The sequence below is a fragment of the Rhinoderma darwinii genome, chromosome 2 (assembly GCF_050947455.1).
Source record: "Rhinoderma darwinii isolate aRhiDar2 chromosome 2, aRhiDar2.hap1, whole genome shotgun sequence".
Classification (NCBI taxonomy): domain Eukaryota; kingdom Metazoa; phylum Chordata; class Amphibia; order Anura; family Rhinodermatidae; genus Rhinoderma; species Rhinoderma darwinii.
This window is the reverse complement of record NC_134688.1, coordinates 189,702,938-189,729,239: the sequence shown is the minus strand read 5'-3', so window position 1 is coordinate 189,729,239 and position 26,302 is coordinate 189,702,938. Positions and strand designations below refer to the sequence as shown.

Sequence of the window (26,302 nt, the reverse complement as noted above, 5' to 3'; positions counted from 1 at the left end):
GAAAATACAGAGAAGGCAAAAATAGAATTAAAGGCTAAGGACACCTTTGACATGGGAAAAAAAAATATTTAACATATGCTAATGGTTACATCAAGTAGAAAAGTTGCACTGTTTCAGGCTGCATTCTTCATTAATTGTCTGGAAATTTTGAACTTGATCATTCATATTTTCGTGAATATAAAATAAAAAACTGTTTTATGTGTAGTAATAGTGTCAAACATGGATATGTTTGGCCAGAAAATGACCTATGCCTTCTGCCCACTTCGATTAGCTGTCAGTCGTCTACTAACCACACCATGAGGCAGCAATTGAAGGGTATCGGCCACACGTGGTCAGCTCCCTTCCTGACATTTGACATACATAGTCGGAAGGGGAAGCATGCTTAGTGGGTTGGGTGATGGCTGTATGTTACAGCCGACACCTCACTGCAATGGCCTGGATTGGAGAGAACGCTGGTCCCGTTTAACCACATAGATGCTACGGTCGCAATCTAAGCCATTTGAAAGAGGGGACAACCCCTTTCACCAGCCCATCGGCCCCCTGCGACACGGTCACAGGGTACTGATGGTTGCCATGGTAGCCTGGGGGCCTACTGAAGGAAGACCTCAGGTCTGCCATCCTTCTGCTCCTATTAAGCCCTGAGGGAGGGCTTACTACGGTAGGAGCCGGTAAAAAACACAACATACTGCAATACAAGCATGTACAAGTGGTTCAACCATCGCCTGTTCAAGTTTCCTAGGAGACTAATAAAAAAAAAAGTTAAAAACATCATATACAGAAACAAAATAATGAGAGTAAAAAAAAACATTTGAATTGCTATTGGCGCGTCCGTTAAAGTCTGATCTATAACAATATAACATTATTTAACCTGCACAGTGTATGTAGTAAAAAAATAAATTACAAAGCGCCAGAATTTCTGTTTTTTGATAATCCTTGTCTCCCACAATTTTTAATTAAAAAAGTGATCAAAACTTTTTATGTACCCAAAAATGGTAAAAATCAAAACTACAGCTCATCACTCAAAAAAAAACTTCTGAATTGATGGAAAAATAAGTGAAATTTATGAATTAAAAAATACCCTAAGATAGGTGAGGGATGGAGTCAGTGGACCCTGCTACAGATACTTAGTAGGATGGCCTGCCAGCACTTCATTGAGAATTGTACATGTGGAGAACTGGAAATGTGGAGAATGTATTATAAATATAAAGAGACTCTAGAAATTGGTGGGAAATGGCAGAAATTAAAATATAGATTGCCCATCCAAAAGCTATCATGCTAAATTTTAGGGATCTAGGGGGTGCATTCTTAAGCCCTCGCCTTTGGCACCAATCAGTGGCGTAGCTATAGGGGTCGCAGTTGCGACCGGGCCCCTAAGCCTGGGGGGCCAACGGGCCCCATTGCCATACAGCATGCTTCTTAAATAAATCTGTGCCATGAAGCCGGCACTTCCTGGTTACGGTCACATGCTACACGTAGTGTACCATGTGACCGTGTTGTCACGTGACACGTCTTCCAGTCAGTGCAGTGGAAGAGTCGGTGCGGAGGACTACAGGTGAGCTGCAGAGTCTGTATTGTAATGTGTTGTGTTGTCTTGTAATGTAATGTATTGTGTTGGCTTGTAATGTACTGTGTTGCCTTGTAATGTATTGTGGTGTTTGCGGTGCAGACTGGGGGCCCGTTAAATTACAGCCCCCCTCCTCTCTCCACCACAAACTGCACTATACAACACAATACATTACACACCGTGGGTCGCGTCCCCCTGGGGGTTCGTGTGAAGACCTCCGGAGGGTCGCGAGTCACTCACCGAGGTCCCGGTTCCATTTAATGCTAGAGAAAGGAGCTGACCCCTTGCTCCAGCATTCACTGTGCCCTGAGCGGCTCGACGCAGGCTGGCGGGATGTAGCAACATCTTCGCACCTGTCTGCGCCGAGTCACTGATAGTACATACCGGAGGAGGCGAAGGATCCTCCACCCGACGTGGGAACGGGAATAGGTAAGTAATTATGGGGGGATTATACTGTATGGGTAGCTCATATGGGGGGCATTATACTGTATGGGGAGCTCATATGGGGGCATTTTACTGTATGGGGGCTGATATGGTGGAATTATACTGTATAGGGGGCTGATATGGGGGGGCATTATACTGCATGGGGGCTGATATGGTGGAATTATACTGTATGGGGGGCTGATATGGGGGGGGGTTATACTGTATGGGTAGCTCATATGGGGGGGGGGATTATACTGTATGGGTAGCTCATATGGGGGGCATTATACTGTATGGGGAGCTCATATGGGGGGCATTATACTGTATGGGGAGCTCATATGGGGGGGCATTATACTGTATGGGGAGCTCATATGGGGGGCATTTTACTGTATGGGGCTGATATGGTGGAATTATACTGTATGGGGAGATCATATGCGGGGCATTTTACTGTATGGGGAGCGGATATGGGGGCATTATACTGTATGGGGAGCTCATATTGAGGCATTATACAGTATGGGAGCTGATATGGAGGGGCATTATACTGTATGGGGAGCTCATATGGGGGGCATTATACTGTATGGGAAGCTCATATGGGGGGCATTGTACTGTATGCGGAGCTGATATGGGGCATTTTACGGTATGGGGAGCTCATATGGGGGGCATTATACTGTATCGGAAGCTCATATGGGGGGCATTGTACTGTATGGGGAGCTGATATGGGGGCATTTTACTGTATGGGGAGCTTATATGGGGGCATTATACTGTATGGGGAGCTGATATGGGGGGCATTATACTGTATGGGAGCTGATATGCGGGCACTATAATGTATGGGGCACCTATGTGGGGCATTATACTGTCGGGGCTGATATGGGGAGTAATATATGGTATGGGCTGTTATGTGGGGGCATTATACGTTATGGGGCATTATATTGTGTGGGGGCAGCTATGGGAGCATTATAATGTGTGGGGGCATTATACTATGGAGGCTGTTGGGCAAGGCGTTAGGGCATAAGCGTGCACAGGGGTCTGATGATGGTGGTGTTGGGGAGTGGTAGGGAGTGGTAGGGGGGCCCAAACTGAATTCTTGCACCCGGGCCCATGAGCCTTTAGCTACGCCCCTGGCACCAATACATATTTTTCCACCCCTGATTGTTGCGGATTGTGCATCCCTTTTTGGCCACAACCATCTGTACAAAATTGAGCTGTCATGTGCATGAGGCCTAAGGGGGTTGTATGAGATTAGAAAAAAAGAATCTGCTTATTTTCCGTAAACCGCGCCACTCTGGTCTGTGGGTTGTGTCTGGTATTGTAGCTCAGCCACAGTGACTTGAATAGGGCTGAGATGCAATACTGGCTCAGCCCATGGACATCAGTGGTTCTCAACAGCACCTTGAAATGTACTAAACTGATCAAGATGTAAACAGAATTACAAAGTATATATATATATATATATATATATATATATATATATATATATATATATATATATGTTTACAAATCATTATGTACACTATTATTTTTATGATCAAAATAAGTCACATCTTTTCTAAAACTAGCACAACACTATAATTGTATTTAGAACTTTTATGACTAAGTGTTTCAGTGCTTATAACGATCAATAGAAGTTACAACTTACATAGTTGCCTTGGGATCTTAAAACAATTTATATGGCGACATGATATATTTTTACCTATTTTAAGGGCATAAAAAATTGGTGCAGCAACAGGACAAAGGGATAAACTGTCAGTCTTTGGATAATTGAATTTTTCTAAGATACACATGAATTACACTTCCTTTACATGATATAATGCTTAAGTCGAGATAATTAGAAACCACAGGTGCTGTGTAAGACCCTTGTTCAATGATTTCATTAAAGGAGCAGGTTCCAGGCATGTCAACACTCCGTGATTTGTTATATCAGCACATGCACAGACTTCAGAGCACATTTGCTGGTTAAATTACAACTTGACTTTTTTTCAGACAAATGTCTATCTGACAGTTGTACCACGGTCGTAAATGCCACTATGTCTAAACCTAATAACATTTTCTTCTTTGATTTCATAGAGGAATTCCAACTGATTTTCAGGTAGACCATAGTTTTTTTAATGCACACAGCCAGGGGCGTAGCTAAAGGCTCATGGGCCCGGGTGCAAGAATTCAGCTTGGGCCCCCCTACCCCTCCCCAACACCACCATCACCAGACCCCTGCACGCGGCTATGCCCAGCTGCCTTGCCCAACAGCACCCATAGTATAATGCCCCCACACAGTATAATGCTCCCATATCAGCCCCACAGTATAATGCCCCACATAGCTGCCCCATACAGTATAGTGCCCCCCATATCAGCCCCCATACAGTATAATGCCCCCATATTAGCTCCCTATACAGTATAATGCCCCCATATCAGCTCCACATACAGTATAATGCCCCCATACAGTATAATGCCCCCATATCAGCCCCCATACAGTATAATGCCCCCCATATCAGCCCCCATACAGTATAATGCCTCCATATCAGCCCCCCATACAGTATAATTCCCCCATTCAGTATAATTCCGCCATATCAGCCCCCATACAATATAATGCCCCAATATGTGCATAATAGAAAAAGAACTATTAGCTATCACCGTTCCCACGCCGGGTGGAGGATCCTTCGCCTCTTCCGGTGTGCGCTATTAGTGAGAGAGGCTGTAATTTAACGGGCTCCCCTTTCTACCGTAAACGCAGACAGCACAATAAAACACAACACAATACAATACAATACAATACATTACAGACTCCGCAGTTCACCTGGCGTCCTCTGCACCGGCACTGGCTGGAAGACGTGTCACGTGACGTCACGGTCACATTGTACACTAAGTGTACCTTGTGACCGTAACCAGGGCCGCCATCAGGGGGGTATTAGGGGTACTGCTGTAAGGGGCCCGGCCAAACCTAATTGAAAGGGGGGCTCGGCAACTGCCGCGACTTGCCTTTGGTAGAAAAAAACAGGCCCCTGCAATGGGGCCCGTTCTTTTCACCAAAAGAATGTCGTGAGCTGCGGGCCCCCCCTCTCGTCATGGAGGCTGTCAAACACCGCCCGCTCGCGCGCAACCTTAAAGAATATTGAGGCAGATTTTGACCTGTCCACGCTATCTTGCCGTGTTTTTTTCTGCGTTTTTTTGCCCGCGACGATTGAGGACAGCAGACAAAAAAAGGCAGTGAAAAATGCATTTTCTGCCTCCCATTGATTTCGATGGGAAGTCAGAGGCGGAACCGCGGCAAAAAAGGACATGCTGCTTTTTATTTTTTTTCGCGACTGGCTCCCATTGATTTCAGATTAAATCAATGGGAGGTGGTTTTGGAAGTTTTTTGGTGCCGATTCTGACGCAGTGTGCGAGTCAATATCAAGGCCCAAAAACTCTGTGAACTGGGCCTTATTGTTAGGGCTTATTCAGACGAACATGTAATACGTTAGTCTATGGGGCCGTTCAGACTGTCAGTGATTTTCACGCAGCGTGAGTCCGCTGTGTAAAACTCACGACATGTCCTAAATTTGTGCGTTGTTCGCGCATCATGCACCCATTGAAGTCAATGGGTGTGTGAAAATCACGCGCAGCAGACGGAAGCACTTCCGTGTGACGCGCGTGATTCGCGCAACAGCAGTAAAAACTATGAATGAAAACAGAAAAGCACCACGTGCTTTTCTGTTTACATACAAACACAGTGTCATAATCATGGCGGCTGCGTGAAAATCACGCAGCCACGCATCATACGCTGCTGACACACGGAGCTGTTATGAACCTTTTGTGCGCGCAAAACGCCGTGTTTTTTGCGCGCACAAAACGCACACGCTCGTGTGAATCCGGCCTTAGGGTAGGAACACACTAGGCATGAACACTGCAGATTTTATGCAACACATTTTATTGCGGAAAATCCGCAGCGTATTACAGTCGCAGCAGAGTGGATGAGATTTGAACAAATCTCATCCACACGCTGCAAAAAATTTTTACCTGCAGTGTGGTTTTTTAAGCCGCAGCATGTAAATTTATGCTGTGCAATCGCTGCTGCTCTGTTGCGGAAATGCTGCGGTTCTGCCGCAAAAATCACACATGAGAAAAAGAAAAGGTACTTTTTTAAATTTATAAAAAAGTTTAGACTTGCCCCGGCCGTAGTTTAGGCGATGCGATCCTCTATTCTTAGCACAGCCCGGCCTCCTGTCATGACGTTTCATCCTATGTGACTGCTGCAGTGGTCACATGGTCTACAGCGTCATCCCAGGAGGCGGGGCTACGTTCAGAAGAGAGAGATGCGTCACCTAAACTACGGCCGGGGCAAGTCTAAACTTTTTTTTCCCTGCAGGATTCCCGCAGCGGACATGCCTCACGAAACCTGCGCCACTATTTGGTGCAGTTTTGCTGGCGAAATTCCATGCGGCTACCGGGGCGGATAGGCTGTGTAGTTTTACTCAGCATATCCGCCTAGTGTGTTCCTACCCTTATGATGCGCTCCTGAAGCTGCTGCCTGTCTCTAAATAGGCAGTTGGTCCAGTAGAATTTGGAATTATTTTTATTTGTGAACCAGCTTAAAAAAATACAAAACTTTTGTGTTAGGCCTTGTTCACAGCTGCGTTGGAGGCTCCGTTGCAGATCTGACAGAGAATACCGGATACAGTAGTGCAGCATGCTGCACTATTGTTTTCATTAAAACAACCGACACCACAACGGAAATCCGACAAAACCCATTAAAGTCAATGGGTTTCGTTGGCGGCAGGTGTTGTCCGTTGTGCAGCGGAACAGGCACTTCTTATTTTTCTGTTGCTCTGCTCTGACAGAAGAGAATAACGGAAAAAGGAATGCAGGTGTCAACCCAGCCTAACATTTTGGGCATTTTGAGTAAAATAAAACATGCACTCCCATGCAGGCGGAGCTTGTACGGAGCGGCGGTCAAGCCTGTACTCTGCTGTTTCCGTCATTCCCATACACTTTGAATGAAATGGAAGCGTGCACGCTTGACCGCTGCTCAATTCAATATCCCCCCTCACTGTGGATGGTGCAGTGAGGAGCATCTGGGGGTTTGGGACCCTTGTTCTTATGAACACAAAAAAATAACAATTAAACAATACAGAGGCGTAGCTAGGTTCTCCTGCACCCGGGGCAAAGATTCAGATTTCCCGACATCTCCTTCCCCCTCGCCATGTTTTCTTTCCCTACCAATCAATGAGGTGTAATTTTTTTTCACAATTTTTTTAATGTAACGCGAGTATAAAAGCATTTCTACATTTTACAAGCGATATAGTTCTATAATGTAATTAACATAAAAATAAATTAACTGAAAATAAATTAAAGAGGCCACACACAGCCCCCTGTAGATAGCGCCACACACAGCCCGCTTCCCCCCTAGTAGATAGCGGCACACTCCCCCCCCCCCCTTGTAGATAGTGCCACACACAGCCCGCTGCCCCTTTGTAAATAGCGCCACACTCCCCCCCCTTGTAAATAGCGCCACATTCCCCCGTTTTAAATAGCGCCACACTCTCACCCCTTGTACTTAGCGCCACACTGTGAACAGACCGGTGAGCGGTAGCCTACCTCTACCACTCTCCGCTCTGCCTGGTGTGACTTACCTGAGGAGCCGAGGAGGTCATGCGGCGCAGGCAGCGGCGGAGTTCCTTCTGACTAGGGTTGGTGACAGCCAGGGCCGGCCTTAGCATGGATGGCGCTCTGTGCGGGACTCTCTATTGCCGCCCCCTACACAAACCAAAGCGTAACCACATATATGGACACACTAGAACATATATACTGTACATACATAATGACAGATATTTAGACATACAGGCAAATATACATACACACATTCTGGAATACATACATACAGGTAAATATATAGACGTACAGACACATATACATACACACACACACACACACACACACACGCAGATAAATACTCAGACAGGAACATATACAAATACATAAAAGGCACAAATATACAAGCACAAAGACACATTCACAAACAGACCCATATATACGCACACAGGCACATATGTACACAGCACAGATAATGTAGTAGTGTTACCTGCAGTCCTGTGTAACACCACAGATAACACAGTGATAACTCTGAGTACAGATAATGTAGTAACTGCTGCCTGCAGTCCTATGTAACACCACAGATAACACATAGTGATAACTCTCTGATTACAGATAATGTAGTAGCTGTTGCCTGCAGTCCTATGTAATACCACAGATAACACATAGTGATAACTCTCTGATTACAGATAATGTAGTAGCTGTTGCCTGCAGTCCTATGTAACACCACAGATCACACATTGTGCTAAATTACAATCTCAGCTCTGCTACACAGTACAGCTAATGTAGTAGATGTTACCTGCGATCCTATGTAACACTACAGATAGCACACTGATAACTCTCTGAGTACAGATAATGTAGTAGATATAAGAGACAAACACATGCAGAGACACAGACAGAGACACACACACACACACACACACACACACACACACACACACACACTGTAACATATACACAGAGACACACTGTATTCACACTACACTCACATATACACACAGACACTCACCATGTCTCCTTGCTGACAGGTCAGGACGCTGTGGGCGGAGCTTCCTCTCTGCTTCTCGGCATGTGTAACTTCAGAGCTGCAAGGCTGCAGCACGGGAGTGGACCTGTCCCCTGACCTGAGTCATCTGACCTCATGTCACTGATGTGAGGTCAGGTGACAAGTCAGGTAACTGGACTGGTCCACTCCCTGGCCGTCACAGACCCCAGTCAGAACGCCCTAATTTCCTGGCTTTTCCTAAGCTGCTGCAGGTGTCCGACATACGAGGCGCCTGTCAGCAGCGATCAGCTGCTCTTCGGTGCCCCCCCCTTCCCTTGCGCCCGGGCACATGCCCCGCCTGCCCCCCCCTAGCTATGCACCTGAACAATATAAATAAAATTATTGTAAACCCACCTGCTGGCCTCACTTTCTTGCTTGCCCCTCCGTTCCCTCGTTCTGGTCCCAGTTGTCCGGGATCCAAGATGGCTGCTACTGTCTCAGACTTGCATATAGAAAGCGTTGCCTGCCAGTCTGAGACATGCCCCCCACCTCCTTCACTGCTCTCGGAATCTCTGTGTCCATCTCTTCTGACACATCTGGCTTCTTGAAACGGGTTCCGTCTGCAGCAACATCCTCACTGACAGCGCCAGGGTTGGCATGAATCATCTTCTGTATGTAAGTATATCACATTGTATGCTTGTAACGGTCTTATATGTTTTATTGTCTGTGTTTTTTTTACAGGTTTCAGTATCTTGGACTACGTAAGATCGTCGTAGGATCAAATTTTTACCAATAAAATGATAAAAGCGGGCTGTAGGGGGGCGCGGTTTATTTCAATAAAGTATTTTTTATACATTTTTCCACTGTATAACAGAGCTAGTAATCGAGGTGTCTGACTGACACCTCTGGATTACAATTGCTAGGGTTTGACGTAAGCCAGAAGTGTGCTATGTCCACTTTTGGCTGACACCAACCCCTTTTCCCCAGTACCCAACGCACCAGGGGTACTGGGAAGAGCCAAGGACTATTGGGTGGCCCCTGGGATGGCCACAGGCTGGTGTTTTTAGAATGGGAGGGAACCAATAGCCATGGACCTTCCCATCCTGAGAAATTTCGAACTGCGGTTGTTGGTTTTTCTTGGCTGGATAGAGAAATAGGAGGACCCCACATGTTTTTTTGTTTAATCATTTATATTTTTTTAAGAAAAGCATGCACTATGCTATAAATACAAAAATATATATAAAAATAAAAAAACATGGAGAAAATCAATAGCTGCAGTCTGATTATCCAGATGGGATGGTCCATGGCTATTGGTCCCCTCCCATCCTAAAAACACCAGCCTGCGGCTGCCCATTACATTGGTTGGGCCTCTCCTGATGGTTCTCGCCTCTTCCCAGTACCCCTGGTGCGTTGGGTACTGAGTTAATTGGAGGGATTTGTGTCAGCCAAAGGTGGACATAGCACATCACTGACAGACACCAAGGCCTAGCAATTGTAATGGAGAGGTGTCAGTCAGACACATTGATTACTAGTTCTGTTACACAGTTGAAAAAAATATAAAAAACACTTTATTGAAATAAACTGCTCCCCATACAGCCCGCTGTGACCATTTTATTGGTAAAAATTAGATCCCACGACAATCCAACGTAGTCCAAGATACGGAAACCTTTAAAAAAAACAAACAATAAAACATATAAGACCGTTACAAGCATACAATGTGATATACTTGTGATATACTTAGAGGCTCTGCCACCACATTATAAGTGCCCTCTCTCCTAAACAATGTGAATATAGATAACAGTGGTTTTTATTTTGAAAAACGATCATTTTTGACCAAGTTATGAACAATTTCAGATTTATGCTAATTAGTTTCTTAATAGACAACTGGGCGCTTTTTAACTTTTTACCAACTGGGCGTTGTACAGAGTAGTGTATGACGCTGACCAATCAGTGACCAATCAGTGACCAATCAGCGTCATACACTTCTCATCGTTCCAGCCCAGCTACTTTCACTGCACAGCGTGATCTCGCGTGAATGTGAGAAGGCTGCAATACTCTGAATTGCACTATATCTGTGTCGACGATTCACAGTGAGCAAGTAGAAATAAGGGGAAGCAGCGCTCGTACGAGCGTTGCACTAGCTTCAAAACAGCTGATCGGCGGGGGTCCCGGTTGTTGGACCCCGACCCATCAGCTATTGATGGCCTATCCTGAGGATAGGCCATCAATTTTTAGGGGCTGAGTAACACCTTTAAGTATTATATTCATTAAATCTTCAGAAAAAGGAATAAAGTCTATATATTTTTAAGTTAGAGTAGAGTAGGGTCCTGCCAAAAGAGTTTACTTTGTCGTGGTGGCAGGCTTCAAAATCTTTCGGCCAAATAAAAAGTTATTAGTTATGTATCACACAAAGAGCGTGATATGGTGCTGGACGGAGTACCGTTAACAGGCGGTGCCACGGTAGGGGGGCCCAGACAATTTAGCTGTATGGGGCCCTGAAATTCCTGATGGCGGCCCTGACCGTAACCAGGAAGTGCCGGCTTCATGGCACAGAAAATTTATTTAATCAGCATGCTGTATGGCAATGGGGGCCCCGTGGGCTCCCCAGGCTTAGGGGCCTTGTCGCAACTACGACCGCTGCGACGCCATTGCACACAGCTAATTTGATAAACTATGCGACTCTAGCTGACCATAGATATAAAGATTGTTTCATAATCCCACATGTGGGCCAATTGCGATGGAAACCCTCACTAGGAAAGTGACATACACAAATGGAGAAGCCAGTTATCGTGTGCACATACCCTTATAGTGCCCCACACCGTAATAGTGCCCCTCTTTGTGTAGTGCACAGTAACAATGCCCCCTCACCATTATAGTGCCCCTTTGTGCCCCCACACTTTCATAGTGCCATCTTTGTGTGGGACACAATAATAGTGCCCCCAAGGAGTAATGATGCCCCCTTTGTGCCCCTCACAGTACTAATGACTTTTAACCCCTTTCCTGACATTTGTTGAATGGATAAGTCATTGCCGGGGTGCTGGTGTCTGCAATAGCAACCGGAGGCCTAATACTGGCCTCCTGGTCTGCCTAGTATTGAAGCTTTCCAGGCTCCGCCCAGAGGTGGGGCCTAAAAGGCTTCCATAGACGATGGCAAGATGGCACCGAGTCAGGAGCTGAGACGGCATCATCAGAGGTGGTTGTCAGCTGTATGTTACAGCTGACAACCTCCTGTAACGGCAGGGACCGGAGCTTGCTCTGGTCCCTGCCATTAACCACATAGATGAAGCGATTGAAAGCGATCGCTGCATCTTAGAGTTTGGTAGCTGATCGGCAGCCCTGCATGCAGTCGCAGGACTGCTGACTGCTGCTACGGCAACAAGAAGCCTAACAATGGCCTCCTGCTCTGCCATTACTGAGGCTGATTAGGCCCCGCCCGGTGGCGAAGTCTAATCGGCTTGCTGTCAGTGAATGACTGACAGATCTAATACATTGCATTACATAGGTAGTTAGAAAATAAATCAGAGAGTTGGCCCTCCAAGTCCCCTAGTGGACTAAAACAAAGTGGAAAAAAAGTGGAAAAAAATTGTAAAGAATAATAAAAGTTTAGTCCTTTATTATTGAAAAAAAACAAACAAAACCATACATATTTGGTATCGCCGCGTCTGTAACGGCCTGAACTATAAAAATATGATGTTGCTTATTCCACGCGGTGAACAGCTTTAAAAAACAAACAGATTTGAAAAACAATGCCCTACAAAAATTGTAATAAAAAGTGATCAAAAAGTTGCATGTATCCAAAAATGGTACCTATAAAAACTATAGCTCGTCTCGCAAAAAACAAGCCCTCATACAGCTCCATTGATGAAAAAATGTAAAAGTTATGGTTCTTACAACATGGCGACATAAAAAATACATTCTTTTTACGAAAGTAATTTTATTGTGCAAAAAGTTGTAAAACACAAAAAAGTGCTATAAATTTGGTATCACCGGAATCGTACGGACCCGCAGAGTAAAGTTAACATGTAATTTATACCACATGGTGACTACTGTATAAAAAACCCTGAAAAAACGATGCCAGACTTGCTGTTTTTTGGTCACCTTGCCTCCCAAAAAATAGGATAAAAAGTGATCAAAAAGTCGCATGTACCCCAAAATGGTACCAATAATAACTACAGCTCATCCCACAAAAAAAAAGCCCTCATACCACTACGTCTATGAAAAAATAAAATGAGTTAAGGCTCCAATAAGTCAGGAAATAAAACGTATGCAGTTGTGCAGGCCAGAGGGGAACATTTCTTCTGTTTCAAGAGGCGATTTATCAAGGCCCTAAAATTAGGGAACCAGGAAGGGGAGGGCCCAAACATATCTGCTGGAAGCTTAGGGCGCCTGTATTATACCAGGACAACACTTTCCCAGCAAAATTCCCCAAACTGCAAAGGTGCAGAGTGTGGACCAAAAGGGGGATAAGTAAGTACACCATTTATCAGTGCGACACCAGCCTGTGCATAAAGGATTGCTTCACAGTGTACCACACCTCTATGGATTATTTTATTGGTTTTTTTTGCACCATTATTATACCATCTGACTATGCCCCTGATGTATTCTGCCCAGCATACATATACCCCCACATTATCAACTGAAATATCAGTAATACTTAAACAAAACTACTAACAAGCAAAATCCGCGCTTCAAAAGCCATTTGACGCTCCCTCCCTTCTGAGCCCTACAGTGTGCCCAAACAGCAGTTTAATTCCACATACATCGCATCGCCATACCCCGGAAAACCCTTTAACAATTTTTGGGGTGTGTGTCTCCAGTGGCACAAGCTAGGCACGACATATTTGACACTGAAATGGCATATCTAGGGAAAAATGTAACATTTTTACATTGCACCATCCGCAGCACATTCATTTATGGAAAGACCTGTGGGGTGAAAATGCTCACTACACCCCTTAATAAATGCCTTGAGGGGTGTAGTTTCCAAAATGAGGTAATTTCTCATGGGTTTCTTTTATTATTTCACATTAGAGGATCTGCAATTCTGAACCAATATTTTGAAAATCGCCAAATTAGACCTCAGGCAGAGCGCTAGTATAGGCTCTGCATCGGGACTATATATGGACAGTGTTGTCAGGGTCTTCCCCAGAGCGAAGTCCCGGGCAGAGCGCTAGTATCTGCTCTGTTCCAGGACTCTGTGGAATTCCCTGACATCGCTGTCCATATATGGACAGTGTTGTCAGAGTCAACCCCAGAGCGGAGTCCCGGGCAGAGCACTAGTATAAGCTGTGCTTCGCGACTCTGTGGAATCTTCTGACATCGCTGTCCACATATGGACAGCAATGTCTAGGGCTTCCCTAGAGCCGGAGTCCTGGGCAGAGCGCTAGTATAGGCTCCAGTCCGGGACTATGTGGAATTCCCTGACATCGCTGTCCATATATGGACAGTGTTGTCAGGGTCTTCCCCAGAGCGGAGTCCCGGACAGATCGCTAGTATAGGCTCTACTCCGGGACTCTGTGGAATTCCCTGACATTGCTGTCCATATATGGACAGTGTTGTCAGGGTCTTCGCAGAACGGAGTCCCGGGCAGAGCGCTAGTATAGGCTCTGCTCCGGGACTCTGTGGAATCCCCTGACATCGCTGTCCATACATCGACAGTGATTTCAGGGGCTTCCCCAGAGCAGGAGTCCCAGGAAAAGCCTACTAGCGCTCTTTCCCCGTTACTCCAGCTCTGGGGGTTGCCCCTGACATCCATGTCCATATATGGACAATGATGTCAGCAGAGCTGGAATCTCAGGCAGAGTGCTAGAAGCGGCTCTGCTTCGGGACTCCAGCTCTGGGCAAGCCCCTGACATCACTGTCCATATATGGACACTGATGTCAGTGGTTCCCCAGACTTCCGGCGCAGAGAATAGACTAGTGCTCTGCTCTGGGACACCGGCTCTGGGGTCGCCCCTGATATCACATTCCGGTCCAGGAGTATCCCCTGATGTCCCTGTGTATGGACAGTGACATCAGGGGCTCCAAAAGCAGAGTAATTCCCTGCCAAAGCATCGGCAATGCTCTGGCTGGGGTATTCCACTCCTAGAGGGAGCCCCAATGGAGCTATCTACTTGGGGTGTGTGTGGCATTATCTGCAGATGGCACTGTGGCAGCATCTGCAGAGGGCACTGTGGCAGCATCTGCAGAGGGAACTGTGGCAGCATCTGCAGAGGGCACTGTGGCAGCATCTGCGGAGGGCACTGTGGCAGCATCCTTGGAGGGCACTGTGGCAGCATCCTTGGAGGGCACTGTGGCAGCATCTACGGAGAGCACTGTGGCATCATCTACAGAGGGCACTGTGGCATCATCTACAGAGGGCACTGTGGCAGCATCCACAGAGGGCACTGTGGCATGATCTACAAGTGGATGCGTGGCAGTATCTACAGAGGACACTGTGGCATTATCTAGGGGTGTGTTGCATTATCTACAGAGGGCACTGTGGCATTATCTACAGAGGGCACTGTAGCATTATCTACAGAGGGCACTGTGGCATTATCTACAGAAGGCACTGTGGCAGCATCTACAGAGGGCACTGTGGCAGCATCTACAGAGGGCACCGTGACAGCATCTACAGAGGGCACCGTGGCAGCATCTACAGAGGGCACCGTGGCAGCATCTACAGAGGGCACCGTGGCAGCATCTACAAGGGGGAGTGTGGCATTATCTACAGAGGACACTGTGGCATTATCTAGGGGTGTGTGGCATTATCTACAGAAGGCACTGTGGCATTATCTACAGAAGGCACTGTGGCATTATCTACAGAGGGCACTGTGGCATTATCTACAGAGGACTCTGTGGCACTATCTACAGAGGACTCTGTGGCACTATCTACAGAGGACTCTGTGGCACTATCTACAGAGGACTCTGTGGCACTATCTAAAAAGGGGCTGCCCAATCTTGACATGTGTGTCTGCCAAACGCTGCCAACTGAGCCGCCGGACACGTGGAGAATTCTCTCAAATTTTAAACCTAGCAGTATTATTATAGTAATGTAGTATTATTATTATTATAGTAATATAGTGTTATAGTAGTTCAAATAACTAATAGATTAACAATAATTTTGTATTGTATCAAACTTGAAAGTAATGCGGACCGTCAACTTCCCATTTGTTCTATATGTGGCCCACTTACCCGGCCGAGTTTGAGACACCTGATTTAAAGGATGAGGAGGCTAAGGATGGGTTCACACAGAGTTTTTTGCTGGAGGAAAATCTGCCTCAAAATTCAGTTTGGAATTCTGAGGCAGATTTTCCTCTGCCTGCACGCCGATTTTCACAGCGTTTTTTTTCCCGAGGCCATTGAGCGCCGCGGGCATAAAACGCCGCGAAATACGCTTTCTCTGCCTCCCATTGATGCAAATAGGAGGTCAGAGGCGTAAACGCCCGAAGATAGGGCATGTCCCTTCTTTTTCCCGCGAGCCAGTTTTTCCGCTTGTGGGAAAAAAAACGCCTCCGCCTCCCGTTGAAATCAATGGGAGTAATTTTTGGCCGTTTTTTGGCGCGTTTTGCGGCGAGGTTTCCGCTTTAAAAAACTCGTCAAAAAACTCTGTGTGAACTGCCCCTAAAGGAAGAAGCAGCAGAGGTAAATCGTGTCACAGCTTTCTCCTCAGTGTGTGACTTCTGCTGGCTCTATGTGTATGTAGCGAGAGACTTCGATAAACCCTTTACAAGCTGCTGTTTCCTCCTCTAGCAGATTAACCCTTTACAAGCAGATGTTTCCTCCTCCTCTAGCTGGGCTGCATAATAGACAGGGAAATCTTACATGGCTAGCAAAAAAAAAGTTGAGGATTCGCCGCCCATTAACATGCATTGGGGAATTCACTACGTTTGAGATTCGCTTTTGGTGAATTTCGCTTTTGGTGAATTTATAATATGAATAAATTTTCTCATTGTATTCTATAGATCAGCAAATCACCAAAACAAGTGAATGGATTGCTCAGCCCGAATCCTAGCCAGATCCACTTTGCGATTCAGATGTTACATAGAATCAGCTCCACCCCTCACAGTTGGTACCTCCAAGTGAAGAAGACTATCTCAGATTTTAACTTCACTCTCCTGAAATGAAAGTTTATCTTTAAGGGGTTATGTGGGGAGCGAAAAGTATTAGCAGTGTACTTACTGCAGTATGTGAGTACACTCACTAACATACATTCTGGTCCCGTGTTGCGCTGATTATGAGATTTGAATAGATTTGTATAGCGTTGGCGGGGGAACAGAAGTCTAGTGGCAGTCTTCCTCCATGACGACATGACTCTTCGTCATGTGACTAGCCCCACTGTGATCTATGTATAAATAGTAACTACTGCTTGTACATAGAGTACAGCGGGGCCGGTCAAGTTAGTACGGCTGAAAAAAGACACATGTCCATCAAGTTCAACCAAGGGACGGGAAAAGGGAAGGAAAAAATTTCTACACATAGGTGCTAATACTTTTTTGTTCTAGGAAATTATCTAACCCAGGGGACTCAAACTCGGCCGGGTAAGTGGGCCGCATATAGAAAAAATGGGAAGTTGACGGGCCGCATTACTTTCAAATTTGATACAATACAAAATTATTGTTAATCAATTAGTTATTTTAACTACTATAACACTACATTACTATAATAATAGCGCTAGGTTTAAAATTTGAGATATTTCTCCACGTGCTTATTTCAACAATCCAGCTTTCCAGTTTAAGTGTCGCCAAATGCAGTCCGGCGGCTCAGTTAGCACACATGTCAAGATTGGGCAGCCCCTTTTTAGATAGTGCCGCAGTGCCCTCTGTGGATGCTGCCGCAGTGCCCTCTGTGGATAATGCAACACACCCCTAGATAAGGCCACAGTGCCCTCTGTAGATAAGGCCACAGTGCCCTCTGTAGATAAGGCCACAGTGCCCTCTGTAGATAAGGCCACAGTGCCCTCTGTAGATAAGGCCACAGTGCCCTCTGTAGATAAGGCCACAGTGCCCTCTGTAGATAAGGCCACAGTGCCCTCTGTAGATAATGCAACACACCCCTAGATAATGCCAGTGTCCTCTTCAGATACTGTCACACACCCACTTGTAGATAACGCCACAGTGCCCTTTGTAGAGGCTGCCCCAGTGCCCTCTGTAGAGGCTGCCCCAGTGCCCTCTGTAGAAGCTGCCCCAGTGATGTCAGGGGGCTTGCCTAGAGCTGGAGTCCCAGGCAGAGCGCTAGTAGGCTCTTCCTGGAACTCCAGCTGTGCTGCTGACATCACTGGGACTCCTGCTCTGGGGAAGCCCCTGACATCATTGTCGATGTATGGACAGCGATGTCAGAGGCTTCCCCAGAGTCCCGGAGCAGAGCCGATAATAGCGCTCTGCCCGGGACTCCGCTCTGGGGAAGACCCTGACACACTGGCCATATATGGGCAGATAAGTCAGGGAATTCCGCAGCGTCCCGGAGCAGAGCCTATACTAGCGCTCTGCCCGGGACTCCGCTATGGGGAAGACCCTGACACACTGTCCACATATGGGCAGCGATGTCAGGGAATTCCACAGAGTCCCGGAGCAGAGCCTGTACTAGCGCTCTGCCCGGGACTCCGGCTCTGGGGAAGCCCCAGACATCGCTGTTCATATGTGGACAGCGATGTCAGGGAATTCCACAGAGTCCCGGAGCAGAGCCGACACCAGCGCTCTGCTCGGGACTCCGGCTCTGGGGAAGCCCCAGACATCGCTGTCCACATATGAACAGCGATGTCAGGGAATTCCACAGAGTCCAGGAGCAGAGCCGACACCAGCGCTCTGCTCTGCTCTGGGCAAGACCCTGACACACTGTCCATATATGGGCAGCGATGTCAGGGAATTCCACAGAGTCCCCGAGCAGAGCCGACACCAGCGCTCTGCTCGGGACTCCGGCTCTGGGGAAGCCCCAGACATCGCTGTTCATATGTGGACAGCGATGTCAGGGAATTCCACAGAGTCCAGGAGCAGAGCCGACACCAGCGCTCTGCTCCGCTCTGGGCAAGACCCTGACACACTGTACATATATGGGCAGCGATGTCAGGGAATTCCACAGAGTCCCGGAGCAGAGCCTGTACTAGCGCTCTGCCCGGGACTCCGGCTCTGGGGAAGCCCAAGACATCGCTGTTGATATGTGGACAGCGATGTCAGGGAATTCCACAGAGTCCCGGAGCAGAGCCGACACCAGCGCTCTGCTCGGGACTCCGGCTCTGGGGAAGCCCCAGACATCGCTGTTCATATGTGGACAGCGATGTAAGGGAATTCCAGAGTCTCGGAGCAGAGCCGATACTAGCGGCTCTGTCTCCCGCGGGCCGCAGATGACAGCCCCAGGGGCCGCATGCGGCCCCTGATCTAACCCTTTTTTAAAGCCATCTACTGTACCTGCTGTGACCAGCTCCTGCGGTAGGCTATTCCATAGATTCACAGTTCTCACAGTAAAGAAGGCTTGTCGCCTCTGCAGGTTGAACCTTTTTTTCTGCAGACGGAGGGAGTGCCCCCTTGTTTTTTGAGGGGGTTTTACATGGAACAGGATTTCACCATATTTTTTGTATGTGCCATTAATATATTTATATAAATTAATCATGTCCCCCCTTAGTCGTCTTTTTTCAAGGCTAAATAGGTTTAATTCTTTTAATCTTTCCTCATAACTTAAATTCTCCATGCCCCTAATTAGCTTCGTTGCTCTTCTTTGTATTTTTTCCAACTCCAGGGTATCCTTTCTATGAACTGGAGCCCAGAACTGAACTGCATATTCTAGATGAGGCCTCACTAATGCTTTGTAAAGTGGCAATATTACATCCCTGTCCCGCGAGTCCATGCCTCTTTTAATACACGACAATATCCTGCTGGCCTTTGAAGCAGCTGATTGACATTGCATGCTGTTGTTTAGTTTATGATCTACAAGGACACCCAGATCCTTCTCAACAAGTGAATCCGCCAGTGTAGCTCCCCCTAGGACATATGATGCATGCAGGTTGTTGGTACCCAGATGCATAACTTTACATTTATCTACATTAAACTTCATCTGCCAAGTGGATGCCCAAACACTTAGTTTGTTTAAATCTGTTTGCAATTCACGAACATCTTCCATAGACTGAACTATATCACATAGCTTGGTGTCATCTGCAAAAATAGAAATAGTGCTATTAATCCCATCCTCTATATCATTAATAAATAAGTTGAATAATAGTGGACCCAGCACTGAACCCTGGGGTACACCACTTATAACCGGGGACCATTCAGAGTAGGAATCATTGACCACAACTCTCTGGATACGGTCCTTGAGCCAATTCTCAATCCAATTACAAACTATATTTTCTAAACCTATAGTACTTAATTTACCCATTAGGCGTCTATGGGGGACAGTGTCAAATGCCTTTGCAAAGTCCAAAAACACTAAATCCATAGCGGCCCCTCTGTCTAGGCTTCTGCTCACCTCTTCATAAAAACAGATTAGGTTAGTTTGACAACTTCTGTCCTTAGTAAAACCGTGCTGGCTGTCACTTATAATACTAGTTTTTGTCACATAATCCTGTATATAGTCCCTCAATAGCCCCTCAAACATTTTCCCCACGATGGATGTTAAGCTTACTGGTCTATACTGCTCATGGAAGAAAAAGGGGAGGGGGGGTGGATCCAGCGCTGTGGTAGTTAAAAAGAAACTATTTCTAAGTTTTAATTATATCCATTAAAATTAGGATCGGTTGCAGGGTTATGATGATGTCCTGGAATGCTGGGAGTGTAAAATGAAGTTTTACACTCCCAGCATTCCAGGACATCATCATAACCCTGCAACCGATCCTAATTTTAATGGATATAATTAAAACTTAGAAATAGTTTCTTTTTAACTACCACAGCGCTGGATCCACCCCCCCTTTTTTCTTCCATGAGCAGTCAGTTAATCGTGTGCCGTCACGAGGACCCGTGCGCAGAGGACCATTCAACACAGGTCCGTCCATAAGGTGAGCTGGAGGCATCTCTTTCTCTTTTTTACTGGTCTATAATTACCCGGGGAAGACCTAGAGCCCTTTTTTAAAATAGGCACCACATTTGCCCTGCGCCAGTCCCTTGGCACTATACCAGTCACTAGAGATTCTCTGAATATTATGAAAAGGGGGACAATAATAACTGAACTAAGCTCTTTAAGAACTCTAGGGTGTAACCCATCTGGTCCCGGGGCCTTGTGCACATTTATTTTATTTAATTTAGCTTGGACCATATCTACATTCATCCAATTCAGTATATCAACTGATATATTAACAGCACTGGCACCAGCTACATCAGCTGCTCTTTCATCAGTTGTATATACAGAGCTAAAGAACCCATTTAGTAACTCTGCCTTCTCTTGATCCCCTGTGACCAACACCCCATTACCATTATCTAGGGGTCCTACATGTTCAGACCTTGGCTTTTTAGCATTTACAGTGAAGGAAATAAGTATTTGATCCCTTGCTGATTTTGTAAGTTTGCCCACTGTCAAAGACATGAACAGTCTAGAATTTTTAGGCTAGGTTAATTTTACCAGTGAGAGATAGATTATATTTAAAAAAAAAACAGAACATCACATTGTCAAAATTATATATATTTATTTGCATTGTGCACAGAGAAATAAGTATTTGATCCCTTTGGCAAACAAGACTTAATACTTGGTGGCAAAACCCTTGTTGGCAAGCACAGCAGTCAGACGTTTTTTGTAGTTGATGATGAGGTTTGCACACATGTTAGATGGAAATTTGGCCCACTCCTCTTTGCAGATCATCTGTAAATCATTAAGATTTCGAAGCTGTCGCTTGGCAACTCGGATCTTCAGCTCCCTCCATAAGTTTTCGATGGGATTAAGGTCTGGAGACTGGCTAGGCCACTCCATGACCTTAATCTGCTTCTTTTTGAGCCACTCCTTTGTTGCCTTGGCTGTATGTTTCGGGTCATTGTCGTGCTGGAAGACCCAGCCACGAGCCATTTTTAATGTCCTGGTGGAGGGAAGGAGGTTGTCACTCAGGATTTGATGGTACATGGCTCCATCCATTCTCCCATTGATGCGGTGAAGTAGTCCTGTGCCCTTAGCAGAGAAACACCCCCAAAACATAATGTTTCCACCTCCATGCTTGACAGTGGGGACGGTGTTCTTTGGGTCATAGGCAGCATTTCTCTTCCTCCAAACACGGCGAGTAGAGTTAATGCCAAAGAGCTCAATTTTATTCTCATCTGACAACAGCACCTTCTCCCAATCACTCTCAGAATCATCCAGATGTTCATTTGCAAACTTCAGACGGGCCTGTACATGTGCCTTCTTGAGCAGGGGGACCTTGCGGGCACTGCAGGATTTTAATCCATTACGGCGTAATGTGTTACCAATGGTTTTCTTGGTGACTGTGGTGCCAGCTGCCTTGAGATCATTAACAAGTTCCCCCCGTGTAGTTTTCGGCTGAGCTCTCACCTTCCTCAGGATCAAGGATACTCCACGAGGTGAGATTTTGCATGGAGCCCCAGATCGATGTCGATTGACAGTCATTTTGTATGTCTTCCATTTTCTTACTATTGCACCAACAGTTGTCTCCTTCTCACCCAGCGTCTTACTTATGGTTTTGTAGTCCATTCCAGCCTTGTGCAGGTCTATGATCTTGTCCCTGACATCCTTAGAAAGCTCTTTGGTCTTGCCCATGTTGTAGAGGTTAGAGTCAGCCTGATTTATTGAGTCTGTGGACAGGAGTCTTTTATACAGGTGACCATGTAAGACAGCTGTCTTTAATGCAGGCACCAAGTTGATTTGGAGCGTGTAACTGGTCTGGAGGAGGCTGAACTCTTAATGGTTGGTAGGGGATCAAATACTTATTTCTCTGTGCACAATGCAAATAAATATATATAATTTTGACAATGTGATTTTCTTTTTTTCTTTTTTTTTAATATATAATCTATCTCTCACTGGTAAAATTAACCTAGCCTAAAAATTCTAGACTGTTCATGTCTTTGACAGTGGACAAACTTACAAAATCAGCAAGGGATCAAATACTTATTTCCTTCACTGTATATACTTGAAGAATTTTTTAGGATTTGTTTTGCTATCCTTGGCCACCTGCCTTTCATTTTGTATTTTTACAGATTTTATTAAGCTCTTTATATTTTACAAAGGCTGCAGATGTACCCTCAGATTTGTATTTTTTAAATGCCCTTTTTTTGTCATGTATTGCCCCTTTCACAGAAGGTGTAAGCCATGTGGGATTTAATTTTAGTCGTTTATACTTGTTACCTATAGGAATAAATTTTGCACTATAATAATCCAAAGTAGATTTGAAAATCTCCCATTTATCATTTGTCCCATTATTTGACATTAGTTCTTCCCAGTCTATATCCTGAATTGCAGCCTTCATCCTGGGGAAATTTGCTTTCTTAAAATTAAATGTTTTTGCCCTCCCAGCCTGCGTTTGTTTTTTACAGTATAGGTAAAATGTAACTATATTGTGATCACTGTTACCGAGGTTTTCACGAACATTGACGTTCCCAACAAGCTCTGCATTATTAGAAATGACCAGATCCAACAGAGCTTCACCTCTAGTCGGGTCTTCCACAAACTGGCCCAGAAAATTTTCCTGCAACAGGTTGAGGAAATGTCTCCCCTTTGCAGTTGAAGCCGAACCATGACACCAATTAATATCCCAGAAATTAAAATCTCCCATTATCACTACAGTACCCACCTGTGCAGCCCGCTCCATCTGTTTATATAGCTGACCTTCCATCTCCTCAGTTATATTGGGGGGTCGATAGATTACACCAAAAGTAATTTTTTCAGTGTTTACCTCCCTTTCTAGTTCCACCCACAAGGTTTCAACCTCCTCACAGTATTCACCCACTATTGTCTCTTTCACACTCGCCTTCATATCATTTCTCACATACAGACATACACCATCGCCTTTCCTATTTGTCCTGTCTTTCCGAAACAGTGTAAAACCCTGTAGATTTACAGCCCAGTCATGTGAAGAGTCCAGCCATGATTCAGCAACACCAACTATATCTATATTTTCTTCCAGTACCAAGGCCTCCAGCTCCCCCATTTTGTTTGCTAGACTTCTGGCATTTGTGAATATACACTTTAACTTGCCTTTCAGTTTTTCACTTTTATTATCAGAAATGTGATTTGACATTATTTGGGCATTTTTATTTACACTGCTGTTTTGTAACAAAAGGATCTCCTTATCCTGATGTCTAGTCCTCTCCCCACATTCTTTTTCTCCCCCCACCAATATAGACTGACCCCTCTCTAACCTGGCTACCCCTTTTTTTCCTACATTGACCTCCCTCCTCAGCCCTAGTTTAAATACTCCAGATTTCGTCAGGGAGGAAGACTGTGCCACTAGACTTCTGTTCCCCCGCCAGCGCTATAACAAACCTATTAAAATCTCAGAATCAGCGCGACACGGGACCAGAATGTATTTTAGCGAGTGTACTCACATACTGCAGTGAGTACACTGCTAATACTTTTTGCTTCCCACATAACCCCTTTAAAACTGTGCCCTTGTAATGCAGATGAAAATTCTCTGTTTTGCTAACGTTATGTATAGGAAATAATTTTTATAGTTTAATCTACTGTCACCTTTTGTGTTTTTCTCAATAGGTCCTCTTTAAAGGTGATGTATGATTTAAATTCAGATTTACAGCTAAAACATTAGTATTTTGAAAAATTTAATGTATACACATAATACAATAAATGTAATCAACTAGTTTGTCCCCCTAATATATATACTTTTTGATATTTTAATACATACATGCCAATGTTAATTATATACTTTCTCCACCCAATTTAATTCCAATATTTGTAACCTCTCTACTCAGTATGTTCAGCTTCTTGAATGAACTGCAGACCTGGTGTAAGTGATATGTTAAAGTAACATTATAGTGGACGTGTTAGTGTCACCATTGTGTGATTCCTAAATAATTTACAAAACTATCTGATTGCTGTGTTAAGACGGCTGAGTCTTCATGAGCAAGCTGTATTTCCCCTATATACAGCAGACTAAAAATTATAACTTTTTAAATTTTATTTCTAAATGTTATTTTTTGGGTTTTATAGTAATATTTAACACTGCTAAATTTAGTTGGATCTTAAAGTTTGCTAGAGATATATATTTTTTTATTTTATTGCTTAGATAGCGCCAACATATTCAGCACTGTGCATAGATTGTATTTACTCACATCAGCCCGTCCCTTACATGCTATAATTTTGGAGTGTGAGAGGAACCCAGGGTACCTGGAAGAAATTCACACAAACACGAGGAGAAGATACAAACTCAATGAAAGTGTTGCCTTTGGTCAGATTCAAACCCAGGACCCCAGTGCTGCAAGACAATAGTGCCCGAGCCACCATGTTGCCCTCAATTCAAATCTATTTATGTGTTTGAGCAAAAGGGCATACTACTTTCTAAACATTTAGAGAATTATATTTGCATTTAATTTCATATAAGTTCTGTCTGGTGGCAGATTCTCTTATTTCAAGAAACAGAACAATGACCTCAAATATTTGTTAGTCCTGTTTCACACGAGCGCATTATGATTGATATAACAAAGAAGATAAGTACTATGGAATATGTTGGCACTACATGGAAAAGTATGGTGGCACAACTGCTGCAACTTGTATAGGGGTGTATGGGATCAATTTACTGGTTGACAGTAGTAGATATTTAAGATTGAAATGGAAAGAAGGGGAATGCAGGAAAAGCAAGGAGGAGGAAATGGCAGACCAAGGGTGCCACAGAGTGCTAATGTAATAGCAGATAAAAACCTTATGTATAAATTGTATTAACAGGAAGAATAAATGTCTATTGTACCAATGAGTTAGCTAAAAAACTATTTAAGCAGACACCTCATGTATTATTACCTAAATACCGACAGCCTTATTCCTATTTCTTCCAAAATAATGGTGTGCATGTAGAGTAGGCTGGATATGTTTTACAGGCGGAAGTCCAATATAAGTTGTAATACATTAGTAAAGTGTAGTCAAGTATTTTCATAAATATGTTGCAAATTCAGGTGCGGTGGTATTAAGAAATTGTGTCATGCAACAGACCGTATTAATATATGACCCCTAAAATGTGTTAACATTAATATTTTGGTTACATAAAAAGGGGTGAAAATGCACTGTAAACTCGAAAGCTAGATATTAGCACATTCTCTCAGTATGTGCATATGTCTTACCTTCAAATACAATGTTCAACACGCTTATTTTTGCACAGGTTCAGCTATTTGGCACCAAAAAATGAGGAAACAGAACAAATTTGCAGACACTAGAGAGTACATATAGCACAGTAGTATTACCATAATAAAATTGGACAGATAGAGTAATAAACAGGAAAGTATGAGCAAAATGAAACTTACCTGTGGCATCAAATGCAGCTGTAGGAGCTGAAGCCGGCTGCATCCTGCAAGAGATGATGATTTCAACTGATCACATTAACAGCTGCCTTCACTTACTCTGTGTTATAGACTATCCCTCCAAGGCAGCGAGTCAAGCAGTCCGCACAGTGTGGAGACACTGCCTGTCTATGTCTGTCTCAATGTGACCTGCGGTAGAGACAGGTGTGATATGTGGCTGAGCATGATGATGCCGCTTCTCTTCTTACATCCCTGCTCACTGTCAGAATCTTCTATTTCTTTATTTTTCCTACTTATATTTTTCACAAAGTTTAAATGTTCTTGTATTTAAATGCAGATCATTCAGACAAGTATCAAACAATAAAGTTGGATATTATTTGTAGATAAATGATCGATTATATTACACAAATG

At 44.7% G+C, this 26,302-nt stretch overlaps 1 protein-coding gene across 1 annotated transcript in view; it reads right to left on the bottom strand.

Moving 5' to 3' along the window:
• The window catches only part of TMEM255B (transmembrane protein 255B), an 82,039-nt gene extending 55,965 nt beyond the window's left edge, over positions 1-26,074 (bottom strand). The window contains exon 1 of the mRNA XM_075850331.1: positions 25,895-26,074. Within this exon, the coding sequence (XP_075706446.1) occupies positions 25,895-25,937 (43 nt within the window). The 5' untranslated portion in view covers positions 25,938-26,074. The remainder of the gene's footprint in view (positions 1-25,894) is intronic.
• Positions 26,075-26,302: the final 228 nt, after the last annotated feature.